The sequence below is a fragment of the Manacus vitellinus genome, unplaced genomic scaffold, assembly GCF_001715985.3.
Source record: "Manacus vitellinus isolate BGI_N305 unplaced genomic scaffold, ASM171598v3 scaffold_36_pilon, whole genome shotgun sequence".
Taxonomy (NCBI): Eukaryota; Metazoa; Chordata; class Aves; order Passeriformes; family Pipridae; genus Manacus; species Manacus vitellinus.
This window is the reverse complement of record NW_021940508.1, coordinates 6,002,146-6,029,631: the sequence shown is the minus strand read 5'-3', so window position 1 is coordinate 6,029,631 and position 27,486 is coordinate 6,002,146. Positions and strand designations below refer to the sequence as shown.

Sequence of the window (27,486 nt, the reverse complement as noted above, 5' to 3'; positions counted from 1 at the left end):
CCTTGCCCTGCCCCGCCGGGGCAAGGCCCGGAGTTCGCGCTGGCCAGGCCCGGGCCATCATCTCCGCCTCGGGGGTCCCCGAGCGGGACCAGCCCGGCCGCGGACACCGGCCCAAGGACCGGGGTGCGAGCTCTGGGCCGGGCCGGGCACGGCTTTGCCGCACCGCCCTGCCCACCCTGCCGGGGCCCGTGGGAGAGCGGGTGGGAAGAGTGTCTGCATCCCGCTGCGTGGTTTTGGGTGGGGACGCGAGGGGACACGCTCCCCGTGGCCGCACCGAAGCCGGGGAGGTCGCTACAGCAGCTCCCACCGGAACGGACATCTGGACATGGACCCCCGGGATGGGGCGCTGGAGTGGGACTCGTGCAGGGTGGGACTGGCCCCCATCGAGGAAAGGCGTGCGTCCCCACCGTGTCCCGGTTGGAGCAGCTAACCAGGCAAGGGAAACCCTGCCCCATCCTCTGCCTGTTCCCTGCCGGATCCTGCCCGCGCCCCTGCAAGCTCCCCGTCCCTTTGAATCTGCCGGCAGGATGTCTACATGCTTCTGCCGTGCCTTCATCGCTGGCTGTTAGACCCATATTTGGTAGCAATAATTGTTTACTCCCTTCTTCTCTCTCCCGGAGCCTCGCTGCTCAGAAGGGGAGGGGACATATTTTTCGGATTTTTATCTTTATCAGAACCTGTGAGTTGCCCAGTAAAGGGTTCGAACCCCACATCTCCCCCCACAGAACATGGGGTGAAACGCCCCAAGTGCTAAATGAGCCGTTCATGGTGCGTGAGGAGCACCAGCCAAGCATGCAAGTTGCTGAACAGCAGCAGAAGGAATTTGGTGCTTCCCCAAGTGACACGTCCCAGCAGATTTAGGGAAGGGGAGTGAGAAAGCTGAGTAAGAGAGAATGGGGACCTGTGGGGCACCCTTGTTTCTGGAACTGAGTTTTGCTGGCGACTGGGCGGAAAAGACCCCAAAAATTCAGCCCCGTTCTCCTCTTGCTTTCCCCTTTCTACCTGTCTGGCAGTGCAGTGCTGGGCAAGTCACTTGCCCTGGGAAGCATATGTGTCTGGATCAGGGTACCTGGTGGTTTCCACAGGTCGTAGAGCACCCAGTGCACCCCAGCGCCTGCTTTTGGGGTCCTGTGCCAGAGGCCCAGCTCACAAAGAACTCAGCAGAGGCTGTAGCTGGAGTCCCCCTTGTCCCCATGCCTGCCTTGGCAGTGGGCAGTCTGGAGGTGCCACAGTTTTTGCTCCATCCCTTTGGAGGGCAGGGGATGTCCAACAGGAGCAGACAGGCCTGAGGGTGCATGTGAAACATGGGCAGTTAAAGGCCAGAGCTGGTTCAGCTCATTGCAAGTGAGCAGGCAGGAGGTGATGGCTGTGATCCCCCAGCCCAGCTGCCCGTCGGCTGCCCATTTCCCACGCAGAGCAGGGCTGCTTCCCTGTGAGGGTGAGAGGATGCTCCTGTCCCAGCCATGGGTGACAGCTGAGTGGTCACAGGGGTGCTGTGTCTGGCCTTGCCAGCTGCTCATGCTCCCCACGAGCAAGCTTGGCCTCAGCAGAAGAGAAGAAACTGCTTTCCCATCTGACATGTACGTGCAGCTGGGAAAGAGGAACTGGGCAGAGCATGTGGCACCATCGCCAGCTGGGGCTGCTGGCTCAGCCTTCCCGTTCCCGTGTCTGCCCCCAGTGCCTTCTGTGGCTGCGTGTACTGGTCCCATACTGGGGAACCCAGCTAGAGCCTGGTCCAGCTTCTTACCAGCTTAATTTTGACCCATTTGATTGTGCAGATGCCAACATACCAGCCAAGCCACTGCTGACAGGCATTGCATTTTGGCGGCTTGCTACCTGCCTGGCTGTGCCAGTGGCCACAGTGATGGGGCCCCATGTCTGTGGAAAACCCTGGCACTGTGGTGGTTTGCAGCTAATAAAGCTTTCTGCAGTCCAGAGGTGGTCAGGAGTGGGGTCTTTCCCAGGTGAAATTGGGTATTGGTGTAAAGAAAAAAAAACAACCCTCAAACCTCATCCAGAGTATCCCTTAGAAAGGGTGTATTAAAAATGGCAAAATTGTTGCATTTGAAGATTTTTCATCTTGTTCTAGAAACTCACCACGAGCGTTCCAGCAGGCTGCAGCTGAATTTTGGTTGATTTTTTTTTTTTTTGGTCATTTTAAGACACAAACCCTCCTCTGTAGCCGTTACTGCAGCACTGAACTCGGCCGACACAAATATAGCAGTTACGTCACGTGACGGAAAACTCGCTGTCAGTGGTCCCAGCAGAGACACAGTGGCTCCTCAGGCCGGCACAGTGCTGCCTGCACTGACCCTGCCTGTGCTGACCCCGTCCTTGCACCTCCACCGCTGCTTTGGTTTTGCTCACCTATTGTGGGGTGAGACGGGAGGAAGCCGCAACAACTCCTCAGGGAAGTGGTGGGACCCCACCAAGGCCTTCTTCCCACCCCCTCATTGTTTTGGGATCAGCTGAGGAACGTGCCTGTGGTTCAAAGGGTTGCACTCAGCTTGGTGTAAAATGCAGAAGTGTGTTAATCCAGCTGCTCCGGTGCCCTTTGCATAGTGACAACTGATTGCAAATGGATGCGCTTGCTCTGGAGGTGAGACAGCACAGAAATCTGGTGTGTGTTCATCAAGACTTGGTTGTTTGGGGTTTTTTGGTTTTTTACTTTCCAGGGGAACAGCTTGAATTTCAGTGTCTTTTTATTTTTCTGGTTTGTGCTGCCAGGCTCCCACGCTGTCTCATCCGTTATGTCTAGTCCAGCTTTTCCTTCCCCACACGGTTCCCAGCAGGGAGAGGTCTGCAGGGGTTGAGCCCTGCATTGGTGCCCTCGGAGCAGGCAGAGGATTTGCAAACCTCGTGTGATTAATTGCCACATTTGCTGACAAATCTCTCCAGGGTTTCAGGAGGTGTCCTTCATGCAGCAGGGAGCATTTTGGCTTTAGACGCTGCTGTCAGCAAAGTTCAGCTGCTGGAGCCTGAACTTTTTCCACAGAATATGGGAATTAAAGTGAACCATCTACCCTTTCTCTGAGGTCTTCCTTGATGTTGTCAGCATCTTCCCTGCCTAGCTCTGTCGTTTTTGTAAGAGTTTGGGAGTGGGAAGGCTTGAGCAGTCACCTTCCCCATCTTCCTGTGAGGTCTTGGAAAGCATGATGGCCCTTGTGAAGGGTGTGCTAAGGGGTACCAGTGGTGCAGTGCTGGATTTTGGGTGACTTTGGGAGGGCAAGAAGAGGATGCAGAAATGGCAGCCTGGCTCCTCTCAGTTCCTCTCTACTGTCCGGCGTCCTCCCCTCCCCTTCCTCTATGGTCTCTGACCTTGTCGTGGCGGTGGCATGTTCTCCTTTTCCTGCAGAGAGATGGAAAGCAGCTTTATGCTCAACTTGAGAATATTTTTAGATATAGAGAAGTTGGCCCGGTGACCGCAGCAGCCCGCCCTGCATATAAAATACTTGGAAAACCCTTTCCACGACAGGGTGTTCCTCGTTTGTTCAGCTCACAGTTTTGCTGGTACTTCTGGAGAGATGGCAATGGCATGGGTGGGTGCCTCTGCCACCTCATTCCCTGTGCCGATGGGCTCCCTTGCTCCGGACCCGAAATGCATTTCATTCCTCAGCAGCCGAGACAGTGGGGGCCACGGGCCTCCGCAGAAACATTGCAGAACGGCTCAGGAATGCAGAGCTGGAGCGGCTCCATGTGCTGGCGGAGGCGGCACGCTCCTTGGTCCCTGCCTCCCACTCCGCATGCTGGTGAGCATGGCTCCATGGCTCTGCAGGAGCAGAGCCCCTGCCCTCTGACTCACTCCTGGCCAAAACTGGATGCAGATCCTGCCCCTAGTCAGCTCAGGTCAGTGTTTGGGAACAGCCTCCACTGATGTACCCCATTCCAGGGGACGAGTTGGCAGCACTGGGCAGGGATGCACAGACTCACTGTGGGCTGCTGCAGTGCAAGGAAGGCTGCCAGCACATTTTGCCCAAGAACCTTCCCAGGCCAAGCTGAGGATGCACGATAAGCTTTCCCTGACAGCCTTAATAGGAAGCCTGGTAGGAGCAAATCAATCTAAAAGAGAACATGCAGATGTGGTGCATCCCACACTGTATCCTCCCACCACTGGGGTTTAAGGACAAGGCAGCTTGAGTCGGCAGAACAGGGGGACTCCTCCTAGTGAGCAGTCTCTGAGAGAGAGGAAAAGGCATGTCACTGCTGGAGAGCATCGGGTTGGGGCCAGAGGGGGATTGGGAATGCTGAGAAGGGCAGGGAGCAGTAGGGCGGGGGCAGAGGACCTGGTGCAGGGAGCCTGAGGCATGTGGTGACCTGGGAAAGCACTGAAAGCTGCTGCACAGTGGGTAAACCCAAAGGAAAGGGTTCTTACAAGCTGCATCAGGCAAGCAGAGGGCTTATTTACAACCTTGTTTTCCTTTGGTTACTTCTTTCAGATTTTACCCTGCTGTAAGAATATTGCAGTTCTGATTTGGTGTGATTAAATCTGGTGGTTTGGAGCCCTGTTGAGGGACACTCACTCTGAGGCTGCTCTGTGCAATCCTTCAAGCCTCAACTCTACAATTCCCTGAAAGGAGATTGTAGTGAGGTGTGGGCTGGTCTCTTCTACGGTGCCACAGTGAGAGGACCAGAGCAAATGGCCTTAAACTGAGACAGGGGAGATTCAGATTAGATACTAGAAAAAATTTTGTCACTGTTAGGGTGGTGAGGCATTGGAATAGGTTACCCAGGGAGATGGTGGAGTCACCGTTCCTGGAGAGGTGTTTAAGAGGCATCTGGATCTGGCACTGAGTGATGTGGTTTAGGGGTTACAGTGACAGCGGTGGGTGGACAGTTGGACTTGATGATCTTAAGGGTCTCTTCCAAGCTTGATAATTCTTTCATTCTGTTCTGTTCTATGAAGCTGATGCTTCAGGCTGGACCAAGCTTGGTTGCTGTTTCAGATGGCGTGGTGCAGCTCTGGCATGCCCTTGCCATGGCTGGTCCCTTGCCCTCCTATGCATCATCCTGTGCACAGGCTCCCCAGCCCTGGGTTTGTGCCAGTAGCTGCTGCCCCAGACCCTGATCTCTGAGCACTCCCTGGGTGTGAGTGGTGCTTTCCACAGGTAATTGTATTTAACATGTGAGGTCTGTCCCTGGTGCCCTTATCTTGCCTCCCTGAGCAGCTTCAGGCTTTTCCGTCCCTCTGTGCTCAGGGTGCCAGCTCAGCGTGCTCTGCTGGTGGCATGGAGGGCCCTGATAGCTGGGGCAGAGGCCTGCCAGCTCTGGGTCAAAGCTTGGTTTTCCTCTTGTGGCTTCTGTGTCATCACAGGTTTAATTATAACTCCTTCCATCGTGCTCTCCCACAGTTTTTTATCTTGTGTTCTCCCGCATGCTCGCTTCCTCCTCTCTGGCAGCATCTCTGCTGGGTACCAGCTGCTGTCACTCCAGCAAGTGAGTAAAATTGGCTTTGGGACCTTGGCATGAGGAGGCAAGGGTCCCAGTGCTGGCTGGACATCCCAGCATCTGGAAAGTGGGATCCTCTCACAGGCTCACCAGCACAGGGTGCTTGCCAGTAGAATCTGGGTCCCAGTTTTCAGGGAGCAGGGGTGCTGCTGGAGGAGGAGGAGGAGGAAGGACCCTGTACACCGGAGGGGTCAGCAGCCACAGCTCACCCGTCCATGTCCTCCGGCAGGTGACGCAGGAGTGGGGACAGCCCAGCCGCCACCATGGTTGCCCTCTCGCTGAAGATCAGCATTGGCAATGTGGTGAAGACGATGCAGTTCGAGCCCTCCACCATGGTGTACGACGCCTGCCGCATGATCCGTGAGCGGGTGCCCGAGGCCCAGATGGGACAGCGTAAGTCCGTGGTGGGACTGGCTGCCGTGCCTTTGGCATTTCACTGGTCTCCCTTTTCTCTTCTGTCTGTGCCTCTCTGGCGCTTTCCCAGAGAAGTGGTGGGGTGGAGGGAGCAAAGTCCAAGTCCTCCTGCGTGGTCGAGGTGAGAGTCTGAGCTTCTTAGGCTCCCTCCTTGACACCCCAGAAGAAGTCTGGGGCTTTGGAAGGTAGGAAACCACATTTGGAAGTGAAATATTTGTGAAGCAATTTGAGCCTGTTGCCCTTTTTGTCTCTGCTCCTCTGTCCTACTTGCATTCATCACCACTAGCCAGGACTAGGTGGGTTTAAACAGTTGCAAGGCTCATTACAAACATTAATAAGCATTTAAGTTAATTTTTTTCTTTCTTGGGGGATGTATAGTCTCCATTGGGTCTGTCCACCACTAGCAGCTCTCTGTGAGACCTGGTGCTGGTGCTCCATTACCTTTCTAAGCCTTCTCAGCTCTAGCACTTTCCTGCTGCTGCTGGGCTCCCAATTAAGCCTATGGCTCATGACGTGACTCATACCCACGCGGATGTGACCTGTCCCCATCATGGGTGGGGGGGTTGGAGCTCTGGGACGCTGTCTCAGAGGCTCTCCTGGGTCCCTGCAACCCCTGAAAGCAGCTGTGCCACGGGGGAGAGACAGCAGAGAGGAGGTCAGGAGTCGTGGGAAGAGGAGGGGAAGTGCTGCGACATCTGGGAGCTGCAAATTCCTTGAGGATGGAAGGAAATGCCTTCTCACACCATGCCCAGCTGGTCAGCAGTCCAGCAGACCATGGCTTTCAGTTACAGAGAGGGACTGGATGTCTGTGGATGCAGGGCTATACTGGTGTTGGAAGGAGCATTGCATTTCCTGCTCCTGGGTGTGAGCCAGCCTGTTTATAAAAAACCAGCAAGGCAAAAGCCTTAAAGGGAACTTCTTATTCCCAAGTTCCTTTTCAGTTTCTTAAAGCTTTTCTTCTCCTATCTTCCTTGCAGCTTTTGTTTCTCTTTGTTCTCCTTAAACACTGGCACTCTGGCTCCCTTTTTGAGCTGCCCTGGTTTTTTGTCACCTTTGGGCTGGAGGAGCTTCAGTGTAAGTTTCCAGCTCTGCTGTTGCTCTGTCTCAGGAAGTGCCTCTCCCCGCCCAGCCTATGGATCTGGGACAAGCTGCTCAGTTTTCAGTGCTTTAGAGTTATCCTCTTGGAATTTGCTTTGAAAACAGTTTGGGGTTTTGTTGGGTTTTTTTTTTACTTTAAAAATAAAATGGCAAGCCTCCGTGGTTTTTCAGCTCCCTGTTTAGTAGGATCCTTAACGGCAGTGTTAGCCAGGCAGGCGCAGGGCAGCTCAGGAATTTGTCCCTCCCCAAAGAGAGCTGCCAACAAGATGACGAGTTATAAACATAGCCAACCAAGACAGCCTGCGGCACAGAGTTGTTGCAGAGGTGGAGAAGGACCTTTCCAGGGCATAACCAGGCGTGGCCCTGGCCTCTAGCAGCATAAAAATGCGGTTTGAGCTGAGGTGCCACTGCCCAGGCTCCAGCAGCAGCACTTTCACCAGCCCCAGGGGAGCAGGATTTGGTGAACAGCAATTATTCACCACCTCTGACACCTCATCCTCCTTCAGCCTCCTCCTCCACAGAGGAGTCCCAGCAATTCTCCTCCCGCACACCAAAGTTCCATCATTTAAATTGCCTCTGTCTGCATCCTTTCAAACTCTTCTGTGTCCTGGGGAGATGCAGACCTCACCACCAGGAAGTACTCAAGGTGTCAATTGCCTAGATTGTATATACCAGTTCCCAGCACCCTTCCTGGTGATCCAAGACTTTATTACCTTGCTTTCACCACTACTACACATTGCACTGAAGATTTTGGAGAGCTGTCAACCACAACTGCAAGCTCTCCCTTCTGTGGTGTCTGTCAGTTCCAAGTTGGGCATTGTGTAGGCATGCTTCAGGTGATTTTTTCCATAGATAACTGTGGTAAAACGTGCACCTCGGAGCTTGCTTGCCAGCTTTGTTGCCCACTCCTTGGGTTTAGGCTCCAGCTTTCACAGTGCTGCTGTGCTTCACACACTGGGCTGCACTGATGCACATCCCTGGGCACAGACTGGCATCTTGGTGGCCCTGTCCTTCTCAGGACTCCCCTGGCAGAGACTTTACCTGTTTTTCAGCCAATGATTTTGGGCTGTTCCTCTCGGATGAAGACCCAAAGAAAGGAATCTGGCTGGAGGCTGGGAAGGCCCTGGACTACTACATGCTTCGCAATGGGGTAAGTGTCCATCCCACATCCTTCCAACTGGTACCTGCCTTGGCTGCACAGTTGGATGTGCCCACAGTGTGGAGATGGTGTGGGTGCCTGCCCTGCTGCCTTGCATCATGTTCTGCAGCACACTATGTCCCCCCACAATTCCACTGGGCATTTGGGAGCTGTTGGCATGACGGTGGGATGTGGGTTCCACCACTGGGAGCTGTGCTCTGCTGTACCTGCAGGATACCATGGAATACAAGAAGAAGCAGCGGCCCCTGAAGATCCGCATGCTTGATGGGACAGTGAAAACGGTGATGGTGGATGACTCCAAAACTGTCACGGACATGCTCATGACAATCTGTGCCCGAATTGGTGAGAGAGGGCAGCAACAGGGGGAAGAAAGGGAGGTGGGGAGAGATGGCAGCATCTGACAGGCTACTGGGGGAGTGGCAGCAGCTCTGCAGCAGATGGCCTGGCAGCATGGGTGTCCAAGGGGTGCTTGGGGAGGGCACACTGGGGAGGGCACACTGTTCAGCACCTCTGCGTTGCTCCGTGCTTTGTATTTGGCAGCAAAATCACGCTGAGTTTGGTTCTCTGCTCTCCTGCAGGCATCACAAACTATGATGAGTACTCGCTTGTTCGGGAGATTATGGAAGAGAAGAAGGAGGAGGTTACTGGCACCCTCAAGAAGGACAAGACCCTGCTGCGAGATGAGAAGAAGATGGAGAAGCTCAAGCAGAAGTTGCACACAGATGACGAGTGTAGGTGCCTGGATGTGCTGGAGATGGGGTCAGGCTGTGCTGAGGGCAATGAGGAGGGGAGCAGGGAACCCCCTGCAAGGCGAAGAGCCAGTCGGGGGAGGGGAGAGGACTATAATGAGGGAATGCGTGCACACACCTCCTGGAGTGTCTCCTGCCTGGGGGCCCAGGAGAGAGGGGTGAGAGCCAGGATGCATGAGGCGGGCATCCATTCCTCACTCCTCACGAGCAGCCCCAGGGCCGGGACCAGCCCTGCCTCAGTGCCTGTCCCTGTGCTCATGCCTTGGCATTGCCTGCAGTGAATTGGCTGGACCATGGCCGGACCCTGCGCGAGCAAGGCATTGACGACAACGAAACGCTGCTGCTGCGGCGCAAGTTCTTCTACTCTGACCAGAACGTGGACTCGCGAGATCCTGTGCAGCTCAACCTGCTCTACGTGCAGGTACAGCTTCCCAGGGCACCTGGCTCCACTGCCAAGTGCCAGCCCCTGGAGGAGCCACCATGGGGGGTACTTCAGGATACCCAGTTATCTCCTGGGTGGGAGCCAACGCTGGCAATCCTAGCCCTGCCCTCTGTGTACTCCAGAGCTCCCCAAGGAATCCCATGTCAGCTGTCGGATAGGAATCATCCTGAAGTCCTGCTGCTGTTTCTCTCCCAGGCTTGATGCTGTTCCCCATAGGGGACAGCCTGGTCCCAGATCCTCCTGTTTTTCAGGGCAATTTCTTTTAACTCTGGAAAACATGTTGTACTTGGTGTAGAGGGGAGCAATGGCAGGGCTGCGTGGCTGCCCAGCTCACAGCAGTGTCTTCTATTCCCACACAGGCTCGTGACGACATCCTGAACGGTTCCCACCCTGTCTCCTTTGACAAAGCCTGCGAGTTTGCTGGCCACCAGTGCCAGATCCAGTTTGGGCCACACAACGAGCAGAAGCACAAGCCAGGCTTTCTGGAGTGAGTGTCCTGAGGAACCCCTGGGCTTTGTCTTGAAGGGTCTGGAGCAGCTTGGCAGCACCCAGCACCACACTGCCCTGTGGGGCTCCAGGGGTTTGTTTGCCTGTGGCGCAGCCCCTCTCCTCCTTACAGCACAGTGCCCAAGTGTGGAGATCCACACCAGCCACAAGGTGTGCCAGCCCCCTATCCTGCCATCCTGCTCCCTCTGGCACCCCTGCAGGGACATGCAGCAGCTCCAGTGGGGGTCCCCAGCCCACCATAGAGCCTGCCCTGATGCCACACAAAGCACTGCATCCTAAGCACCTCCACCCTACTCTCAGCTAGGGCATCTTCAAGGACAGCTTTTGTAGCTGCAACAACCTCTCCCGCATCCTTCCTGCTCCCAAAAACTCCCAGCTCATGGGAGGTGTTTGTCTGAGGCTTTGGGTTGGGCCTCCTCATAGTCAAAGACAGGTGCTGACTTTGGGCTCTGCTGCTAACTGGCTCGCCTGTCTCTTGGCAGGCTCAAGGATTTCCTGCCTAAGGAGTACATCAAGCAGAAAGGGGAGCGCAAGATCTTCATGGTATGTGCAGCAGAGAGGTTGAAAGCTGGGCTTTTTGTTCCTCCTCACTAAGGGCTGAGGCTGCTACTGTCACGGAAGGCAGCACATAGCAGTGTGGTGGGAAGGAAACAGGAGCAGGAGCTGTAGGTGGGCAGACAAGGCAACTCCTGAGATATACCAGAGGTCAGAGGGATGCTGTAGCAGGGGATGCTGGTGGGGTAGGGAGAGCCTGGAAAGGCTGTGGAATGATGGCACTAACAGGACTATGAATCCTGGTGCAATGTTCTGTCTTTGCTGTCACAGGCCCACAAGAACTGCGGGAACATGAGCGAGATTGAGGCCAAAGTTCGCTATGTGAAACTTGCCCGTTCCCTCAAGACCTACGGGGTCTCCTTCTTCTTGGTCAAGGTAGAGCAGCATCCTCCCTGGTCCCACTTCTCACCAACAAAAATTCCTCCTCTTCAGCATCCCTCCCTCTGTTGTACCTCCAGCTACTACCCCTCAACTCATGTTGCTCCAGTTTTCCTTACATCTCCACTGTCCACCTCTCCTTCATGCCTTTCCCTGTGCAATGCCTTCCTACTCCTGGGTTCACACTTTTTCTCCTTTTCAAGCTCCATGTGGTGGTTGTCACCACTGGAAAGCATGGCCTTGGGGGTGTTTGGTAGCCATAACAGGCCTCAAAGGTCTCTGCCTGGATAGATCCATCCTGGGGGTAGCCCACAGCCCTTGTGTTGTGGCCCACAGGAGAAGATGAAGGGGAAGAACAAGCTGGTGCCACGGCTGCTGGGGATCACCAAGGAGTGTGTGATGCGCGTGGATGAGAAAACCAAGGAAGTGATTCAGGAGTGGAGCCTGACCAACATCAAGCGTTGGGCAGCCTCACCCAAGAGCTTCACCCTGGTAGGGACCAGCGCTTGGTCCTCCACATTCCCTCCCTGCTGGTGCCCCCGTGGGGGGCTACTCTCACTTAGCCCCCCTCTTGGGTATTGCCCCACGGTGGCACAGCCCTGCCGTCCTCTGGGGCCTCTCCCAGCTCTTGTTTCAGAGGCTGGCGCTCAGGTGCTTAGCGCATACCAGAGGGGCTCAGGGTGGCCGCCAGTGCCCTGCTCCGGTGCTACCCTGTGCCCTGCTGTTGCAGGATTTTGGAGATTACCAGGATGGTTACTACTCGGTGCAGACGACGGAGGGGGAACAGATCGCCCAGCTGATTGCTGGTTACATAGATATCATCCTGAAAAAGGTGAGGCTGTGCTGAGGAGAGCACTGATAACCAGATCCTCCCTGGAGAGGGGTGCAGGGTGCCCCTTCCAGCTGCTTCCAGACAGCCATTGGCACATGGTACTGCTGGAAGAGCTGGAGATGGGGCAGGGGAGCCCTGCAGCTCTGGTACAATGTCTGGGCTGCAGGAGGAGGGGAAGGTTTGGAGGTATGTGCTGTCTGACACTTCTCTTTCCCTCCACAGAAAAAGAGCAAAGACCACTTTGGACTGGAGGGGGATGAGGAGTCCACCATGCTGGAAGATTCTGTGTCTCCAAAGAAGTAAGTCTTCCAGGAGCAAGACAGTTACCAAACAGAAGTTGAATGGAGAGGGGGCTCCAGCCAAACTTGCAGGACAGGATATCTGGAGAAAGAGCTGGCGGTCCTTTGGTGCCAGCTCTCCCGGAGAGCCTGGTTCTGTGCCCATGGGCATTGCTTCACCTGGTATTTCTTCCCCTTTCAGGTCGACAGTCTTGCAGCAGCAGTTTAACCGTGTAGGCAAGGCAGAGCTGGGCTCAGTGGCCTTGCCAGCCATCATGCGGACGGGGGCTGGAGGGCCAGAAAACTTCCAGGTGGGCACGATGCCACAGCCTCAACTGCAAATCACCAGTGGCCAGATGCACCGAGGGCACATGCCTCCCCTGGTAAGCTCTCCCATTGCTCACCACAGGACACAAACTCTGAGAGGTGACTGTTGGTCTTATGTAGACCCGTTCATTTGGGTCTGTGGCCAGGCATTGCCTTCCTGGGAAGGGCAGGGGCTCTGTGCCGCTGGTGTCATGGGCCTGCTGAGCTGGCATACTCCTGCACCCCCTCTGCAAACTTGAGCTACACCCCAGCATTTTTCCCTGGCAGGCAGCTGCAGCCTCTCCTTCAGGTTGTGCCTGGACAACCCCAGTAGTGCTTTGGTTTGCAGCAGAGCCCAGCTAGTTAACTGTGAACTTGCTTGTACCTATGGTGGGATGTGGCATTTCCCAATGGGAGTTGCAGAGCAAGTTCCCCTTCTTGTTAAGTGTACCTCACTTTGTGGAGACCTACCTAGAGCACTGCCATCAACGGCATGTTGCAGGGGAGCAAATTATTTAAGCCTAGATTTCCAGCCTTCAGCATACCTCGGTCTGTCTCTGTGTTTGCAGACCTCAGCCCAGCAAGCTCTGACTGGCACCATCAACTCAAGCATGCAGGCTGTGCATGCAGCTCAGGCCACGCTGGACGACTTCGAGACCTTGCCACCCCTCGGGCAGGATGCTGTGAGTGCCAGGTGGACATGGTGTGCTGGGGGTGGACCTTGCTGGAGGTTGTTAGGTGGGCTGGGTGAGGCTGGTCACATTCCCAGGAGAAGTGCCAGCAGCTCCTGGAAGATCTGCTGCCTGAAAAGAGATGGCGTCGCCAGGTATGGGTGCTGAAGGAGAAAATGGGGCTGCACACACAGAGTCCGATTTCAGGTCTTGTCCCCTGACACTTTTTGGCATTCCCCTTTTATTCATAATCTCTCATAAACAGCACCTGGAGTTTTTCCTTTAGTTAACTGGAATTCCCAGGATCATCCCAAACCAGTGCCTTGATGCCACACATTTACACTTGCATCAAGTGGTAGCTGTGTTCAGCCATGAGAGAAAATCACATGCTTATGCAGGCTAGTTAAAGTGGTTTTCCACTTTGAGACATAACTTTCTCTCCCTCAAAGCACTTAGCCAAGGTCAATCCTCCCTTTTGATTCTGATTAACTAAATGCAGGTGCAGAGTGACTGAGCTTGTTCCCACAGTATCCCACAGTATCCCACCCTGCGGGCAGATATGGAGGGGACATTTGACTGTGTTGCTTGTTCAGAATGGACTGGAGAGTTTTGGGTGGTCACAGGTCTTCCTTGTCTTTTCTTTATATCCTCTTCCCTGTGTTCTTCTATATGAGCATGTGTGCTGCTACCCACCACCTCTGCCACCATCTCCTGATCTTGTTCTCCCCATTTCAGGCATCCAAAGCTTGGCGCAAAAACAAAATGGATGAGTCTAAGCATGAGATCCACTCCCAAGTGGATGCTATCACTGCTGGCACAGCCTCAGTGGTCAACCTCACTGCAGGTATGTGGAGGGTTGGAGAAGAGGGATGCCCCAGTTCTGGAGAAGGCTCTCTGTTGTTTGGTTGAAGGACAGGGCTCCTGCCTTCCATCATAAACTGGAGGTGCCAGCCTGCCCCAGTTAGAAATAAATCAACCCCAAAGGCTACTGATATCCCTGTAGAGCTGGCCATCCTCCACAGCTCACCTGTCTTTTAGACCCCTGCCTGTGCTCTGCCCAGTCCTTCCTCCCAGCCCCTAGCTGACCAGCCATGATCTGGACCAGAAGCATGTTGCCCAGTCTGTACCATAGCTTGAGGCATAGCCATGGCACAGTGCAGCTCCCTTTCCCCAGGCTCCCCTGCCAAATCTCAGCTGATACAGCAACCTTTCAGGCTCAGGAGCCAGAGGGTCTCTCCCCCTGCTCCTGGAAAGAAAAACCACATCAGTGACAGGTGTGTGGATGCTCTTGGAGCATCACTTGGAGTGCATTCCATCTTATCTTGTCTCCTTCCTGGGCAGGGGATCCAGCAGACACGGACTATACCGCCGTGGGCTGCGCCGTCACCACCATCTCTTCCAACCTGACGGAGATGTCCAAGGGCGTGAAGCTGCTGGCTGCGCTGATGGAAGACGAGGGAGGGAATGGGCGGCAGCTTCTGCAGGCAGCCAAAAACCTGGCCAGTGCCGTCTCAGACCTGCTGAAAACAGCACAGCCTGCCAGCGCTGAGGTGGGGGCAGGAGTGGCTGTGGGGCCCAGGGGAAGGGGGAAGCTGAGGGGAACCATTGAGTGGGGTTTTAGGGTTTGCTCACAGGCCCGGTGTTGATTATGCCATGTTCCTTGCAGCCTCGCCAGAATCTCCTGCAGGCTGCCGGCCTCGTGGGCCAGACCAGCGGAGAGCTGCTGCAGCAGATCGGGGAGAGCGACACCGACCCCCGGTTCCAGGTGAGTGCACCCAGCGGCTACCAGGGACACCCACTCCCTAAATCCGTCAGCCTTTGCACAGGACCTGGCAGGAGGGCTCTGGGTCGAAGTGTGTCTGGTACCAGTGGTGACTTCGTCGGGGAGGGGACAGGCCATTGCCCATCTCTGTCCCTAGTGCCACTGTGATATAACACCTCTTATCTTGTGGATTCCCGTGTAGATCCCAGAAAGCCGGTGTACTTGGATCCTGCCTGCCTCTGAACCAAAGACGGTAAAACAGGGCTGTAGGCATGGCTTGGTGGTCCCTGCCGTCTCCGACATGAGGGGTGCTCCTCTGGGAACTGTCATCTGAACTCTTTGGAGAAGGGCTCTTGAAAAATTCTGCTTTCCTGGTGATTGGCTCTCAGAAGTCCATACATTCGGGTCGCTGCTTGGGCAAGTGCTGCTCTGGGAGCCCTCCCTTGCAGCTCCTGCCTGCTGCTCCCTGCCTGTGGGAGCTGCCTGCCTGCTACCCCCATCGGAGGCCCAGGATAGCTGGAGCCTTATGGGGAGGTTTTAGATGAGCTGACTTCCAGCTGGCTGGTTTTCCCATGACTGCTCCTTCCAGCACAAGGGAGGTTAGCACACTGTGCTGGGCAGAAGGATCCAGCCGTAGTGTAGTTCAAAACAGACTCCGGAAAGAAGGGGTTTCTGTTCATGGCAGCCACACAGCCTCGACATGAGCAGAAAGGCCTTGACAAATATCCAAAGGGAACAGAAAAGCTAGCACCAGGGCAGGAAGCCATGCTTGACCAGCCAGCAGTGCCAGGACAAAGCATCCCCAAGGGGCAGATTTAGGACCTGGAAGACAATTTGCAGTTGTACAGCAGTAAGTTCTGCCTCACAGGTGTCAGACCCGAGTGTATCTACTTCCCTCCTTGGACTCGGATGCAGTGGTTTGGGGACTCTGAAAATGGGTGCATGCACTCTCCGATCTTTCCTCCTGTCGCAAAAGGTGGCGGATTGTAGTGGAAGTAGTCTTGGCTTGCAGGAGGCGAGGGGATGCTGTGACACTTCTGGTTTGATGGCTGGAGGTTTCCCTGTCAGGGAGTGTGGGGCCACTCACTGTGAGCGCTCACAGCAGGAGGTTGGCAACAGGCAGAGAGCCCTGCCCTGCCCTACCAGGGTCTTTGCTCCAAGCATTTGATGTTTAGCACTAATGCTGCCAGTTTTCACTGGCAATGTGCTGCAGGGGCTAATCCTGAGGGCTGCAGCGTCCTGTCATGTCTGATGCCCTGCAGGAAAGCAGTTTGCTGTATTGGTTACTGCTTGTTGTGTGCTAGCAGAGTGGCCTCATGGCGTTCCTGCCACCCTGGGGAGAGGAGGCTGGTTGCGTTGTCAGGTACCTCTCCTTTAGCCCCAGGAATAACAGCAGAGATGAGCCAACAAGCTAGAATAGAAAATAGCTGGCATGCCTGCAGTACAGGTGATCAGAGCATCTCCTGCTCACCTCTTGCTGGTGGGATGAGCCAGTGGTATGAGCCTGTAGACTGGCAGCTGTCCCCAGTGTGTCTGTGCCATGAGTGGCTTGCACCTGCCATTTGACTGTAAGGGTTTGTCATTTTTTTGCTGTGTTCAAATGTTTGCAAATCCCATGCAAATCCAGGCAGTACCAGCAGTACAATCAAGGAAGGATGGCTGCCTAGGGAGTGGGTGTTGGGATGATGCTGAGCATTGCCCGAGCTGCTGTGGGTAGTGTTTGTGGCAGTGCAGGCTGCCTCTCAGAGCCAGCTGTAGGACACAGAAAAGATGGGGTCAAGGTGTTGCCAGGTATTCAGTGCTGCTGGTGCTGGGACAGAGTGGATGAAAGGCCCCTGAGAGCTCACATTACCCCTCTGAATATTTCACGAGAGCCCTGCAGATGGCTGCGGCCATTCCCACTGCCATGGCTGCCTCGCTGACCCTTTCTGTCCCCTCCCAGGACATGCTTATGCAGCTGGCGAAGGCAGTGGCCAGTGCTGCTGCTACACTGGTGCTCAAAGCCAAGAACGTGGCTCAGAAAACGGAAGACGCAGCGCTGCAGACACAGGTGATCGCAGCGGCCACCCAGTGCGCCCTCTCCACCTCCCAGCTCGTGGCCTGCACCAAGGTAAGCAGCAAGGTTAACCCTTGCCTCAGCGTGGCTGCAAGCTTCACCTGGCGGGGGGGCAGCTTCATGGTGGGGTCCTAGGTGTGCCAGAATCACATGTCCTAAGGCAGGACTTTGGGAGTGTGGCACAGAGAGTGTGGGCTGCCTCTGACTGGGTCCCTGCTACTGTGCCCAAGCAAGGAGTACCCTCTTTGGAGGAGCAGAAGTTTGGGATAGCTGTCCCTGCACAGCCCCTACAAGGAGCCTACCACACTCACTGCCCAACCTTTCTCCTCCCTTCCAGGTTGTGGCTCCCACAATCAGTTCCCCAGTCTGCCAGGAGCAACTGATTGAGGCTGGCAAGTTGGTGGCCAAGTCAGCTGAGGGCTGCGTGGAGGCCTCCAAGGCAGCCACCAGTGATGACCAGCTCCTGAAGCAGGTGGGGGTGGCAGCCACGGCTGTCACCCAGGCCCTCAATGACCTGCTGCAGCACATCAAGCAGCACGCCTTGGGCGGGCAGCCCATCGGGCGCTACGACCAGGCCACTGACACCATCCTCAACGTCACCGAGAACATATTCAGCTCCATGGGCGATGCAGGTGAGAGCAGCTGATGGCACCCACATTAGAGCATGGTGGATAGTGAAGTAGTGGGGAGCCCTTGGGGCTTGCTAATGGGCCTCACTTCCATTCTGTTCCAGGGGAGATGGTGCGTCAGGCTCGTATTCTAGCCCAGGCCACCTCAGACCTTGTCAATGCCATCAAAGCCGACGCTGAGGGAGAGACTGACCTGGAGAATTCACGCAAGCTTCTGAGTGCAGCCAAGATCCTGGCTGATGCCACTGCCAAGATGGTGGAGGCTGCGAAGGTGAGTGCATGGGGGAGGGTGGATGCTGGCTTTGGCCCCCAGCCCTGTCCAACACTGTTGGCTCAGTGCTGGGGAGGGGACGAGCAACCCCTGGGTGGGGCAGCAGTTCCCAGAGTAAGGGACCTGTGCAGTGGGGTAGGCTCATCCCAGAGCTGTGGGTGGTAGCAGAGGAGCTGTTCCCTCTCCTGCTGTTGGGCTCTACTGGAGAGGCTTTGGACATCTCCCCAGCACCATAAGTAGCCAGGCTACCTTGTGGGGGACTCTGTGGCATCAGGTCAGAGCGTGTGCTGCTTCAGGAGGACGAGGGACTCCGTGGTCCCTGCGAGGTGTGATGGGTTTTCTGCTCTCTCCAGGGAGCTGCAGCCCACCCGGACAGTGAGGAGCAGCAGCAGCGGCTGCGCGAGGCAGCAGAGGGGCTGCGCATGGCAACCAATGCTGCAGCCCAGAATGCCATCAAGAAGAAGCTCGTACACAAGCTGGAGGTGAGATGCTGGGCAAGGGTCTGTGGAGGGCAAACAGGCACAGTCAGCGAGCAAGGCCTGACCAGGAGCCCCCACATCCCTGCATTCTCCAGCAGAATAAAGTCCTTTTCAGGCACAGTGTCTGTGCTGCATCATGCAGAGACCTCCCTTCCCTTCCCTTGTGTGCACCGTGTTACTTTGGGGCGCTGGGCATCGAGGGTGCTGGGGATGCTCCAGTGTCACAGATATAGGCACAGGAGAAGCTGTTTAGGGCAGATGGGCCCTGGTGCGTAGGGGGTGGCTCGAGACAGACTGCCCTGCTGCCAGTGTTAACTCATGCCTCCCTGTGCCAGCATGCAGCCAAGCAGGCCGCCGCCTCCGCCACCCAGACCATCGCTGCCGCGCAGCACGCCTCCTCCTCCAACAAGAACCCTGCTGCCCAGCAGCAGCTGGTGCAGAGCTGCAAGGTAAGGACTGGGCCTGTGCTCCTCCCCATCCCATCTCCCATCAGCCACAGTGGACAGACAGGACCTTGGGGTCCTCACTCAGGCCCCCCAGGAGCTGATCCTTTGATTGCCAGTCCTGGGTTGGATCCATCTTCTTCTGACCATGGTTCTCTGGTGACCGTTTTTCTCTGGCAGGTGGTGGCAGAGCAGATCCCAATGCTGGTGCAGGGTGTGCGAGGAAGCCAGTCCCAGCCAGACAGCCCCAGCGCCCAGCTGGCTCTCATTGCTGCCAGTCAGAACTTCCTGCAGGTACCCACGCTGCCCAGAGCTTCCCATGCCAGCTCTGGCATTACAGCTTTCCTACCATGCCTGGCCCTCCTAAGATACTGGAAGACCTTCTGTATATGTTCAACTGACATGCTGCATGTTCATCCCCTTTTCACTGCTTTTTGTTTTGGCCTGACAGCCTGGTGGGAAGATGGTAGCTGCAGCCAAGGCCACTGTCCCCACCATCACGGACCAAGCCTCTGCGATGCAGCTCAGCCAGTGTGCCAAGAACTTGGCTGCAGCTCTGGCTGAGCTCCGCACAGCAGCCCAGAAGGTGAGAGGCTGGGTCTCCCATCCCACAGCAGGAGAGTGCAGCTGGCTGTGCAGAGCAGGAGAGGACAGTGGGGATAGCCCGGTGGCAGGTCGTGTTATCTGCCGCAGCCAGGTGGGCTCAGTGGTCACCTTCTCACCTTCCCTTCTGCCCCATCACAGGCTCAGGAGGCGTGTGGACCCCTGGAGATAGACTCTGCACTGGGTCTGGTGCAGAGCCTGGAGAGGGACTTGCAGGAAGCCAAGGCAGCTGCCCGCGATGGCAAGCTCAAGCCTCTGCCAGGAGAGACGGTGAGGGCACAGGAAAGGGTAGCTCAGGGTGATGCAGGGTGGACTCTGGGGGAGCTCACCAACATGTCCCAACTCATCCTCCTGCAGATGGAGAAGTGTGCCCAGGACCTGGGGAACAGCACCAAAGCCGTCAGCTCCGCCATCGCTCACCTCCTGGGAGAGGTGGCCCAGGGCAATGAGAACTACACAGGTACTGGCCTCAGCAGCAGGGCTGGAAGAGGGGGCACTGAGCTGACGGGCACTGACCTCTCCATCCCCACAGGAATCGCTGCCCGGGAAGTGGCCCAGGCCCTGCGCTCGCTCAGCCAGGCTGCCCGTGGTGTGGCGGCCAACACCTCCAACCCTCAGGCACAGAATGCCATGCTGGAGTGTGCCAGCGACGTCATGGATAAAGCCAACAACCTCATCGAGGAGGCGCGAAAGGCAGTGGCCAAGCCTGGTGACCCAGAGAGCCAGCAGCGCCTGGCCCAGGTGGGGAGAGCGGGTGCCCCAGTGTGCCCTGTCAGGCTGTGGAAAGGATGTGAGGCTGGCTGGGAGATGGTGACCACTCTTTGCTTCTCTGCAGGTGGCCAAGGCAGTGTCACAGGCCCTGAACCGCTGCGTTAACTGCCTGCCAGGGCAGCGTGACGTGGATGCTGCCATCCGCATGGTGGGAGAGGCCAGCAAGAGGCTGCTCGCGGATTCGGTGAGCCAAAGGGGGAAGTCTTGTGATGCAAGGCAGTCCAACTGCATCAGATTCCTCTAAGCATATCCCCAAGCATGTGCCATATATATTTTCAGCCTCCACCTCCATTCACCTTGCTGCCCCTCCTAACCGTTTGCCTCCTTCCAGTTTCCTCCCAGCACCAAGAGCTTCCAGGAGGCACAGAGCCAGCTGAACCAGGCAGCTGCGGGGCTCAACCAGTCTGCCAACGAGCTGGTACAGGCATCACGTGGCACCCCTCAAGACCTGGCCAAGTCCTCTGGCAAATTTGGGCAGGACTTCAATGAGTTCCTGCAGGCAGGAGTGGAGATGGCCGGCCAGTCCCCGGTGAGAGTAAATGCCTGTTGTGGTGTCCTGGGTATAGTGAGAGGTTTGGGATGCCTGAGGAGGTGGCTGACCACAGGCAGGGAGGCCAGGCAGTGGTGGTTAGTGTGGCTGTGGCCAACGCAGTTGGTGGGATGGGGTCTGGAGCTGTGCAAAACCACAGCAGCAGGGAGAAGGTGGCTTGAGTTGGTTCAGTGAGAATTGCTGTCGGTGAAGAAGTTGGGTGAAAGGAACTGGCTCAGCTTGAAAATCACCAGAGAAGATCCAGGGTGGGTATGGACTTTGGAAACCTGCTGCAGATAACACTTCTTGGCTCCTTGCAGAATAAGGAAGACCAGGCACAGGTGGTGTCGAACTTGAAGAGCATCTCCATGTCCTCCAGCAAGCTGCTGCTGGCTGCAAAGGCTCTCTCTGCTGACCCTGCAGCCCCCAACCTCAAGAATCAGCTGGCAGCAGCGGCACGGTAGGAGGAACTGCTGGTCATAGCAGTGAGCCTAGGTGGTGAGGCAGGCATTGATCCATGTGTCTTTTTCTCATGTCCCTGGCAGGGCTGTGACCGACAGCATTAACCAGCTGATCACCATGTGCACCCAGCAGGCCCCAGGCCAGAAGGAGTGTGACAATGCCCTGCGGGAGCTGGAGGTGAGAAACCACGTCTTGACAAGACAGTGGAGAGGCTGAGATGGGGGGAGGGAGGAGCGCTGCAAGGGGCAGGAGGGAGCAAAGAGGAGTGCAAGTGAAGGATGCAGAACCTTCCTCTGGATGTGACACCCTTATCCCTGCAGACGGTGAAGGAGCTGCTGGAGAACCCCACCCAGACTGTCAATGACATGTCCTACTTCAACTGCCTCGACAGCGTCATGGAGAACTCCAAGGTGAGCCCTGATGTAGGAATGGAAGTTTGAGGAAAGACAAGAGGATTTGGGAAGGATGTGGGCGCAAAGGGAAGGTGGTTCCTCCTCCACTGACAAAGCACAGTGAGCTCTGATCCTGGGAGCACCGTGGTAGCAGTGGATGGTGTCCATAACCAGTGTGTGGTGTGTCCTGCAGGTGCTGGGTGAGTCCATGGCTGGCATCTCCCAGAATGCCAAGAACAGCAAACTGCCTGAGTTTGGGGATTCCATCAGTGCCGCCTCCAAAGCTCTTTGTGGGCTGACAGAGGCAGCTGCCCAGGTAAGACACACTCAGTCCTGAGCATTACCCCAGGTGCACAGTTGCTGTATGCACCCCACCCCTGCCCTTCCAAGCCTGTCCCCATGGGACAGTGCTGCCAGGCTCCTCTGCAGCCTATGCCTGCTCTGAGCTCCCCTGCTCTGTGCAGGCTCTCTCTCACCACCTCTGTCATGCTCTTAGGCTGCCTACCTTGTGGGAGTGTCAGACCCCAATAGCCAGGCTGGACAGCAGGGCTTGGTAGACCCCACTCAGTTTGCCAGAGCTAACCAAGCCATCCAAATGGCCTGCCAGAACCTGGTGGACCCTGCCTGCACCCAGTCCCAGGTGAGTGTGGGGTGGGGCACAATTACAGGCATTTTCTTGCACGAAAAGAAATTGTATGTCTAGTTGGAAGAGCTGCATCCCAAGAGTTAGCCAAGGTGGTGGCTGGTGTCTCATCAGGCCCCATCAACTGCACTAGGAACCAGCTGGCAACTTCAGTGCAATGGTGACAGTCCAAATGCAGGGCTCTGTGGGCGTGCAGGACCTTGGTGATCCTTCTTGAGTCTCAGGAGAGACTCCTGTCATCACTAGTGCCCCATATAGGGTGGGCGGGAACAAAGAATTGTGGGGGTAGGGGGTCATGGTGGATCCTGCCTTACTCTGCTTTCCCCTGCAGGTGCTGTCAGCAGCCACCATCGTAGCAAAACACACCTCAGCCCTGTGCAACACGTGCCGCCTGGCCTCCTCCCGCACCGCCAACCCCGTGGCCAAGCGCCAGTTCGTCCAGTCGGCCAAGGAGGTGGCCAACAGCACAGCTAACCTGGTGAAAACCATCAAGGTGCGGTTTCCCTTCTGAGGCACTATGGTGGGGATGGGAGTTAGGGCGCAGTGGGGGTTGGATAACTGCTCTCGTCTCTCCACACCAGGCCCTGGATGGCGAGTTCAATGAGGAGAACCGGGAGCGGTGCCGTGCTGCCACTGCCCCTCTCATAGAGGCTGTGGATAACCTGACAGCCTTCGCCTCCAACCCGGAGTTCGCCACCGTTCCTGCCCAGATCAGCCCAGAGGTGGGATACTGCAGGGAAAGGGAGGATATGGCCTGCCTGTGACAGGCTGCTGTAGGGTAGAGAGGAGTTGTGCCTTCCCCAAACTTGGGATGGAGTCCCAGTGTGGGGCTGGTGCACTGAGGGGTTGCAATTGGGAAGGTTTTCAGCAAGCCTTGGCCTTCAAGGAGCTGGTCCAGGGTAAGAGTCACAGGAGACTTCCCATGCACGGTCCCTTACCTCACCATCCCATTGTCTCCCTGTGCAGGGGCGCAGAGCCATGGAGCCCATTGTGTCTTCAGCCAAGACCATGCTAGAGAGCTCCGCCGGCCTCATCCAGACTGCCCGTTCTCTGGCTGTCAATCCCAAGGACCCACCGCAGTGGTCAGTGCTGGCTGGACACTCACGCACTGTCTCAGACTCCATCAAGAAGCTGATCACCAACATGAGGTGAGCAGAGTCGTGAGTGAGCATTCCTGAGGATGTTTTGGCTCATCATCTCCTTGGCCACTGCTGGTGGGGGGAGGCCAAGGGATGGGATTTTGTCCTGCCTGGGAGCTGCTCCTCCAATTCTCACACACGTTGATGGGAACACATGCTGCTGTGCCCAGGCTATTATCACAGTGGGTTGCCCCAAAGCCCAGGAGAGGGGTCCTGCCCCTCAGCAGCACCAGCTGAGGCTTGGGGCAAAGGTATGGCATAGCACCTGCAGCACTTGCCTGATCCATCTGTCACACAGGGACAAAGCTCCAGGACAGCGCGAGTGTGACGAGGCCATTGAGGTCCTGAACAGATGCATGCGGGAGGTGGACCAGGCCTCCCTTGCTGCCATCAGCCAGCAGCTGGCCCCCCGAGAAGATATCTCCCAGGAGGTGGGTCAGGGACATGCTGTAGCAAACCTAATGCGGTGGGCGCCCTTTCCCCGCCTCTCAGCAGCATGCAGACCGCAGCCCTGCTGCAGCCTCACACAACACCCTCTCTTTGCACAGGCTTTGCACAACCAGATGATCACAGCTGTCCAGGAGATCAGCAACCTGATCGAGCCTGTGGCCAGTGCAGCGCGAGCCGAGGCATCGCAGCTGGGGCACAAGGTAACCGGGGTGTGGAGGCTGACAAGGCACTTGGTGCATGGGGAGGGGAGGTACGAGGCAGCTGGGGCTTGAAACTGCTGTTGCTAAAGCTACTCTTCTCTATAGGTATCTCAGATGGCTCAATATTTTGAGCCTCTCATTATGGCAGCCATTGGCGCTGCCTCCAAAACGCCCAACCACCAGCAGCAGATGAACCTCCTGGACCAGACCAAAACACTGGCTGAATCCGCCCTGCAGATGCTGTACACAGCCAAGGAGGCTGGTGGGAACCCCAAGGTGAGCATGGGCCTGTGAGGGACATGTCTTAGTGGTGAGGGATCCTTTTGGGGCACATGGTGCACATGCATGTACCAGACGTGAAAACCCCAGGGTGAGTGTGCAGCATCCCTGTTGGGAGGGGAGCCTTACCTTACCTCACTCTGGCTCATCCTTGCAGCAAGCTGCTCACACCCAGGAGGCTCTGGAAGAGGCTGTGCAGATGATGAAGGAAGCAGTGGAGGACCTGACCACCACCCTGAATGAGGCAGCCAGTGCTGCAGGTGTTGTAGGAGGCATGGTGGACTCCATTACCCAAGCCATCAACCAGGTGAGGGGAGCATAGAGAGGACCTGGCCAAGGCTGGGGTGGGGGAGAGAGGAAGAGTAAGGGTCAAACCTTACAAGGCAAAGACCTTGTAAGCCAGAGCTGGAGTCAGAATCTCCTGATGGTCTCTTGCAGCTGGACGAGGGGCCCATGGGTGAGCCAGAGGGCACCTTTGTGGACTACCAGACCACAATGGTGAAGACAGCCAAGGCCATCGCTGTGACTGTGCAGGAGATGGTGGGTGCAAACAAGCCTGTCACCGCAGAATGCACTGCCTGCCACCCAGACAGGCAACCACCCTCCTTACCTTGTCCAACTCTTGCTCTGCTTCCATCAACAGGTCACCAAATCCACCACCAACCCAGATGAGCTGGGCACACTGGCCAATCAACTCACCAATGACTATGGGCAGCTGGCACAAGAGGCCAAGCCGGCTGCTCTCACTGCTGAGAACGAGGAGGTGCGAGCATGGGGGGTTGCTGGAATGTGGTGTGAGGCAGAGCAGGAGCTGCTGGGGTGTGAGAACAGAGGATAGAGACACTTGAACCTCCCATCAGAGCTGGGGGCGGCAGCATTCACACCTCCCCTGAAACATAGTGTGGAAACATGGAGCAAAGCCGTGTTTCCGTTTTCTGACTCCTGAGTGGGAGGATTGGGAAAGAGGAGCTGGGTGGCTGGTGGTTCCCAGCGGGTATCACAGATGCAGGGATAAGTTCCCTGCTTACTCTGTCATGCACACGTTCCTCCCAGATTGGCTCCCACATCAAGCGCCGGGTGCAGGAGCTGGGCCACGGCTGTGCCGCCCTGGTCACCAAGGCTGGAGCCCTGCAGTGCAGCCCCAGCGACGCCTACACCAAGAAGGAGCTGATAGAGAGTGCACGCAAGGTTTCCGAGAAGGTAGGTGGTCCAGAGGGAGGGGTGGCAGCGTGGTGAGTTGGGAGGGATGCTAGATTGAGCCCTGTGGCCTTGGAGCCACCATGCTAGGTTCTCCCATGGTCCTGTTGGCTTCTGCTGGCTCTCAGCCATGCTTGCCCTGCCCAGCTGATGGGGTGAAGGATGGATCCCCCTCTGCAGGCACCATAAAAGCAGCTGGTGCTTGTGATGGGTGAGGTGTCCAGGTGCTGCTGACGTGCTGATGGCTGCCTGCCAGGAGAGTCTGATCTACACACTGGTGACAGCCCAGGGCTCTCCAAATCAGTGTTGGACAAAGCGTTTGTTGTGTCTCCAGCCAAGCTTGCAGCTTGTGCATTGTGTCCAGCAGTCAATCTAAAGAGCACTCTTCTGAATAACAGATGAAAACGTAGCTTAAAATCTCTAGTTGATAGAGTAGCAGTGCTTGTAAGCAAAATCACAAAAGCAAAACAAACACTTGTCTATCATGCCTGGCACATGTCTGCATGCTCAGGGCATCCTGCAGGTCCTTCCTCTCCACAACTGCTTTCCATTAGGAAGCTTGTTCTCCTGTGAGTGCTTGCCCAAGTACAGAAAATGAGTTTAACAGCTAAAGAAGAAACAAGTTGTGTTGTTCTGATGCCTGTTATGCAAATTTTACTCGTTTGAAAGCTACCAGAGTCCAGTATCTCCTGGACCAGCAAACACGATAGGTGCAAGGTAAAAATAAATAACTGGAAGCTAAGAAGGGGTGCCCAGATCAAACATTCCCAGTTTTTCTCCTTGGTATGGAGTGACTCCGTCCTGGGAGGTGTTGAAGGTGTGTGTGGTGAGGGTTCCCTGAACCTGCTCTGCTCCCCCAGTCACTCTACTCGTACCCCACAGGTTTCTCACGTGCTGGCAGCTCTTCAGGCTGGGAACCGTGGGACACAAGCCTGCATCACAGCAGCCAGTGCTGTCTCTGGCATCATTGCTGACCTTGACACCACCATCATGTTTGCTACAGCAGGAACCCTCAACCGGGAGAACTCAGAGACCTTCGCTGACCACAGGTACGTGAGCGCCTTGTTCAGCCTCTGCTCAGCCAGAGACCTCCCATCAGGCTCTGTCCTGTGATCTCCTGTATTTCTGAGTTGTGGACCAGCCCCAAGGAGAGCTCCAAGCTCAGGTCATGCTGGCTCTGTTTCCCCTCCAGTTTGTACATATAAAATGCAAGATCCACAGTCTCTCTGTCCCCAAGGACCATGTGTGCAGTTGTTCTCCCTGACTCCCTTCTTCACCCCAGGGAGGGCATCTTGAAGACAGCCAAGGCGCTTGTGGAGGACACCAAGGTGTTGGTGCAGAACGCCACAGCCAGCCAGGAGAAGCTAGCCCAGGCTGCCCAGTCCTCTGTGACCACCATCACCCGCCTGGCAGAGGTGGTGAAGCTGGGTGCTGCCAGCCTGGGATCTGAAGACCCAGAAACTCAGGTAAGGAGGGGGTGTGTGGGCTGAGTTCCAGCTTGCTTGGAGGTGTTGAGGGTTGCAGGTGTCATGTGGTGATCTGGGCTGGATCCCGTGTGTTGTGGAGAGGATGGGCTGGACTTTGACTGGTGCTGGCTGAGCTGGACTCCCTCTGTGCCTTGTGGTGCCTAAATCTCACTGCTGAGCCACCTGAGTGTGACTGTAGCTAAGCCATTCCCCTGGTCTTGCTCTCCCCAGGTGGTCTTGATCAATGCTGTGAAGGATGTGGCCAAGGCACTTGGAGACCTGATTGGTGCCACCAAGGCAGCTGCTGGCAAAGCTGGGGATGACCCTGCTGTCTACCAGCTGAAGAACTCTGCTAAGGTCTGTGCTGGGTGTGATGAGAGGGAGGGGAAGAAGCAGGAGGGCTGGAGAAAAAGCAGAAGAGTTTTCTGCCTGTCTGGGGGCAGAAGCACAACTTGGGGGCAGTCAGGACTAAAGAGGAGGAAGGGGCACATAAAAGGTGGGATACAACATGCAGAGCAGACATTGGTGGGAAAACAAGATGAGACAATGTGAGTGGAGTATGGAGACAGAACCATTTTGGACCAAACCACGAGAAAAGGACAGGTAGTGGCAGCAGGCCAGAGCTTGTGTGAGGATTCACCCGGTTCTCCTTTTTTCTTCCACAGGTTATGGTGACAAACGTCACTTCCTTGCTGAAAACAGTGAAGGCTGTTGAGGACGAGGCCACGAAGGGGACACGGGCGCTGGAGGCCACGATAGAGCACATACGCCAGGAGCTGGCCGTGAGTAACAGCCAGAGGTGGCCGTGAGTAACAGCCAGAGGTGGCTGTGAGTAACAGCCAGAGGTGGCCGTGAGTAACAGCCGCGGCACTGTGGCTGCC

The 27,486-nt window shown here is 56.2% G+C and overlaps 1 protein-coding gene across 3 annotated transcripts in view; it reads left to right on the top strand.

Annotated features, from left to right (window-relative positions):
* The first annotated feature begins 5,640 nt into the window (after positions 1 to 5,640).
* Positions 5,641 to 27,486, top strand: part of TLN1 (talin 1) — a 28,332-nt gene continuing 6,486 nt past the window's right edge. Inside the window, exons 1-48 of one of the 3 annotated variants that reach the window (XM_018077261.3) lie at positions 5,641 to 5,838; positions 8,010 to 8,107; positions 8,329 to 8,458; positions 8,695 to 8,847; positions 9,144 to 9,286; positions 9,667 to 9,794; positions 10,297 to 10,357; positions 10,640 to 10,744; positions 11,084 to 11,239; positions 11,478 to 11,579; positions 11,802 to 11,878; positions 12,060 to 12,240; positions 12,733 to 12,846; positions 13,570 to 13,678; positions 14,176 to 14,384; positions 14,501 to 14,599; positions 14,799 to 14,849; positions 16,539 to 16,706; positions 16,990 to 17,284; positions 17,386 to 17,552; positions 17,906 to 18,034; positions 18,367 to 18,480; positions 18,655 to 18,768; positions 18,926 to 19,060; positions 19,219 to 19,347; positions 19,435 to 19,537; positions 19,610 to 19,818; positions 19,913 to 20,032; positions 20,180 to 20,377; positions 20,698 to 20,837; positions 20,923 to 21,016; positions 21,160 to 21,249; positions 21,425 to 21,547; positions 21,728 to 21,871; positions 22,206 to 22,367; positions 22,456 to 22,596; positions 22,841 to 23,022; positions 23,312 to 23,444; positions 23,562 to 23,663; positions 23,769 to 23,939; positions 24,100 to 24,249; positions 24,381 to 24,482; positions 24,586 to 24,705; positions 24,996 to 25,142; positions 26,022 to 26,188; positions 26,422 to 26,605; positions 26,837 to 26,962; positions 27,271 to 27,387. In XM_018077261.3, the coding sequence (XP_017932750.1) occupies positions 5,709 to 5,838; positions 8,010 to 8,107; positions 8,329 to 8,458; positions 8,695 to 8,847; positions 9,144 to 9,286; positions 9,667 to 9,794; positions 10,297 to 10,357; positions 10,640 to 10,744; positions 11,084 to 11,239; positions 11,478 to 11,579; positions 11,802 to 11,878; positions 12,060 to 12,240; positions 12,733 to 12,846; positions 13,570 to 13,678; positions 14,176 to 14,384; positions 14,501 to 14,599; positions 14,799 to 14,849; positions 16,539 to 16,706; positions 16,990 to 17,284; positions 17,386 to 17,552; positions 17,906 to 18,034; positions 18,367 to 18,480; positions 18,655 to 18,768; positions 18,926 to 19,060; positions 19,219 to 19,347; positions 19,435 to 19,537; positions 19,610 to 19,818; positions 19,913 to 20,032; positions 20,180 to 20,377; positions 20,698 to 20,837; positions 20,923 to 21,016; positions 21,160 to 21,249; positions 21,425 to 21,547; positions 21,728 to 21,871; positions 22,206 to 22,367; positions 22,456 to 22,596; positions 22,841 to 23,022; positions 23,312 to 23,444; positions 23,562 to 23,663; positions 23,769 to 23,939; positions 24,100 to 24,249; positions 24,381 to 24,482; positions 24,586 to 24,705; positions 24,996 to 25,142; positions 26,022 to 26,188; positions 26,422 to 26,605; positions 26,837 to 26,962; positions 27,271 to 27,387 (6,522 nt within the window). In that variant the 5' untranslated portion in view covers positions 5,641 to 5,708. The remainder of the gene's footprint in view (positions 5,839 to 8,009; positions 8,108 to 8,328; positions 8,459 to 8,694; positions 8,848 to 9,143; positions 9,287 to 9,666; positions 9,795 to 10,296; positions 10,358 to 10,639; positions 10,745 to 11,083; positions 11,240 to 11,477; positions 11,580 to 11,801; positions 11,879 to 12,059; positions 12,241 to 12,732; positions 12,847 to 13,569; positions 13,679 to 14,175; positions 14,385 to 14,500; positions 14,600 to 14,798; positions 14,850 to 16,538; positions 16,707 to 16,989; positions 17,285 to 17,385; positions 17,553 to 17,905; positions 18,035 to 18,366; positions 18,481 to 18,654; positions 18,769 to 18,925; positions 19,061 to 19,218; positions 19,348 to 19,434; positions 19,538 to 19,609; positions 19,819 to 19,912; positions 20,033 to 20,179; positions 20,378 to 20,697; positions 20,838 to 20,922; positions 21,017 to 21,159; positions 21,250 to 21,424; positions 21,548 to 21,727; positions 21,872 to 22,205; positions 22,368 to 22,455; positions 22,597 to 22,840; positions 23,023 to 23,311; positions 23,445 to 23,561; positions 23,664 to 23,768; positions 23,940 to 24,099; positions 24,250 to 24,380; positions 24,483 to 24,585; positions 24,706 to 24,995; positions 25,143 to 26,021; positions 26,189 to 26,421; positions 26,606 to 26,836; positions 26,963 to 27,270; positions 27,388 to 27,486) is intronic. The other 2 variants (XM_018077262.3, XM_008932044.2) reach the window with 2 other exon arrangements.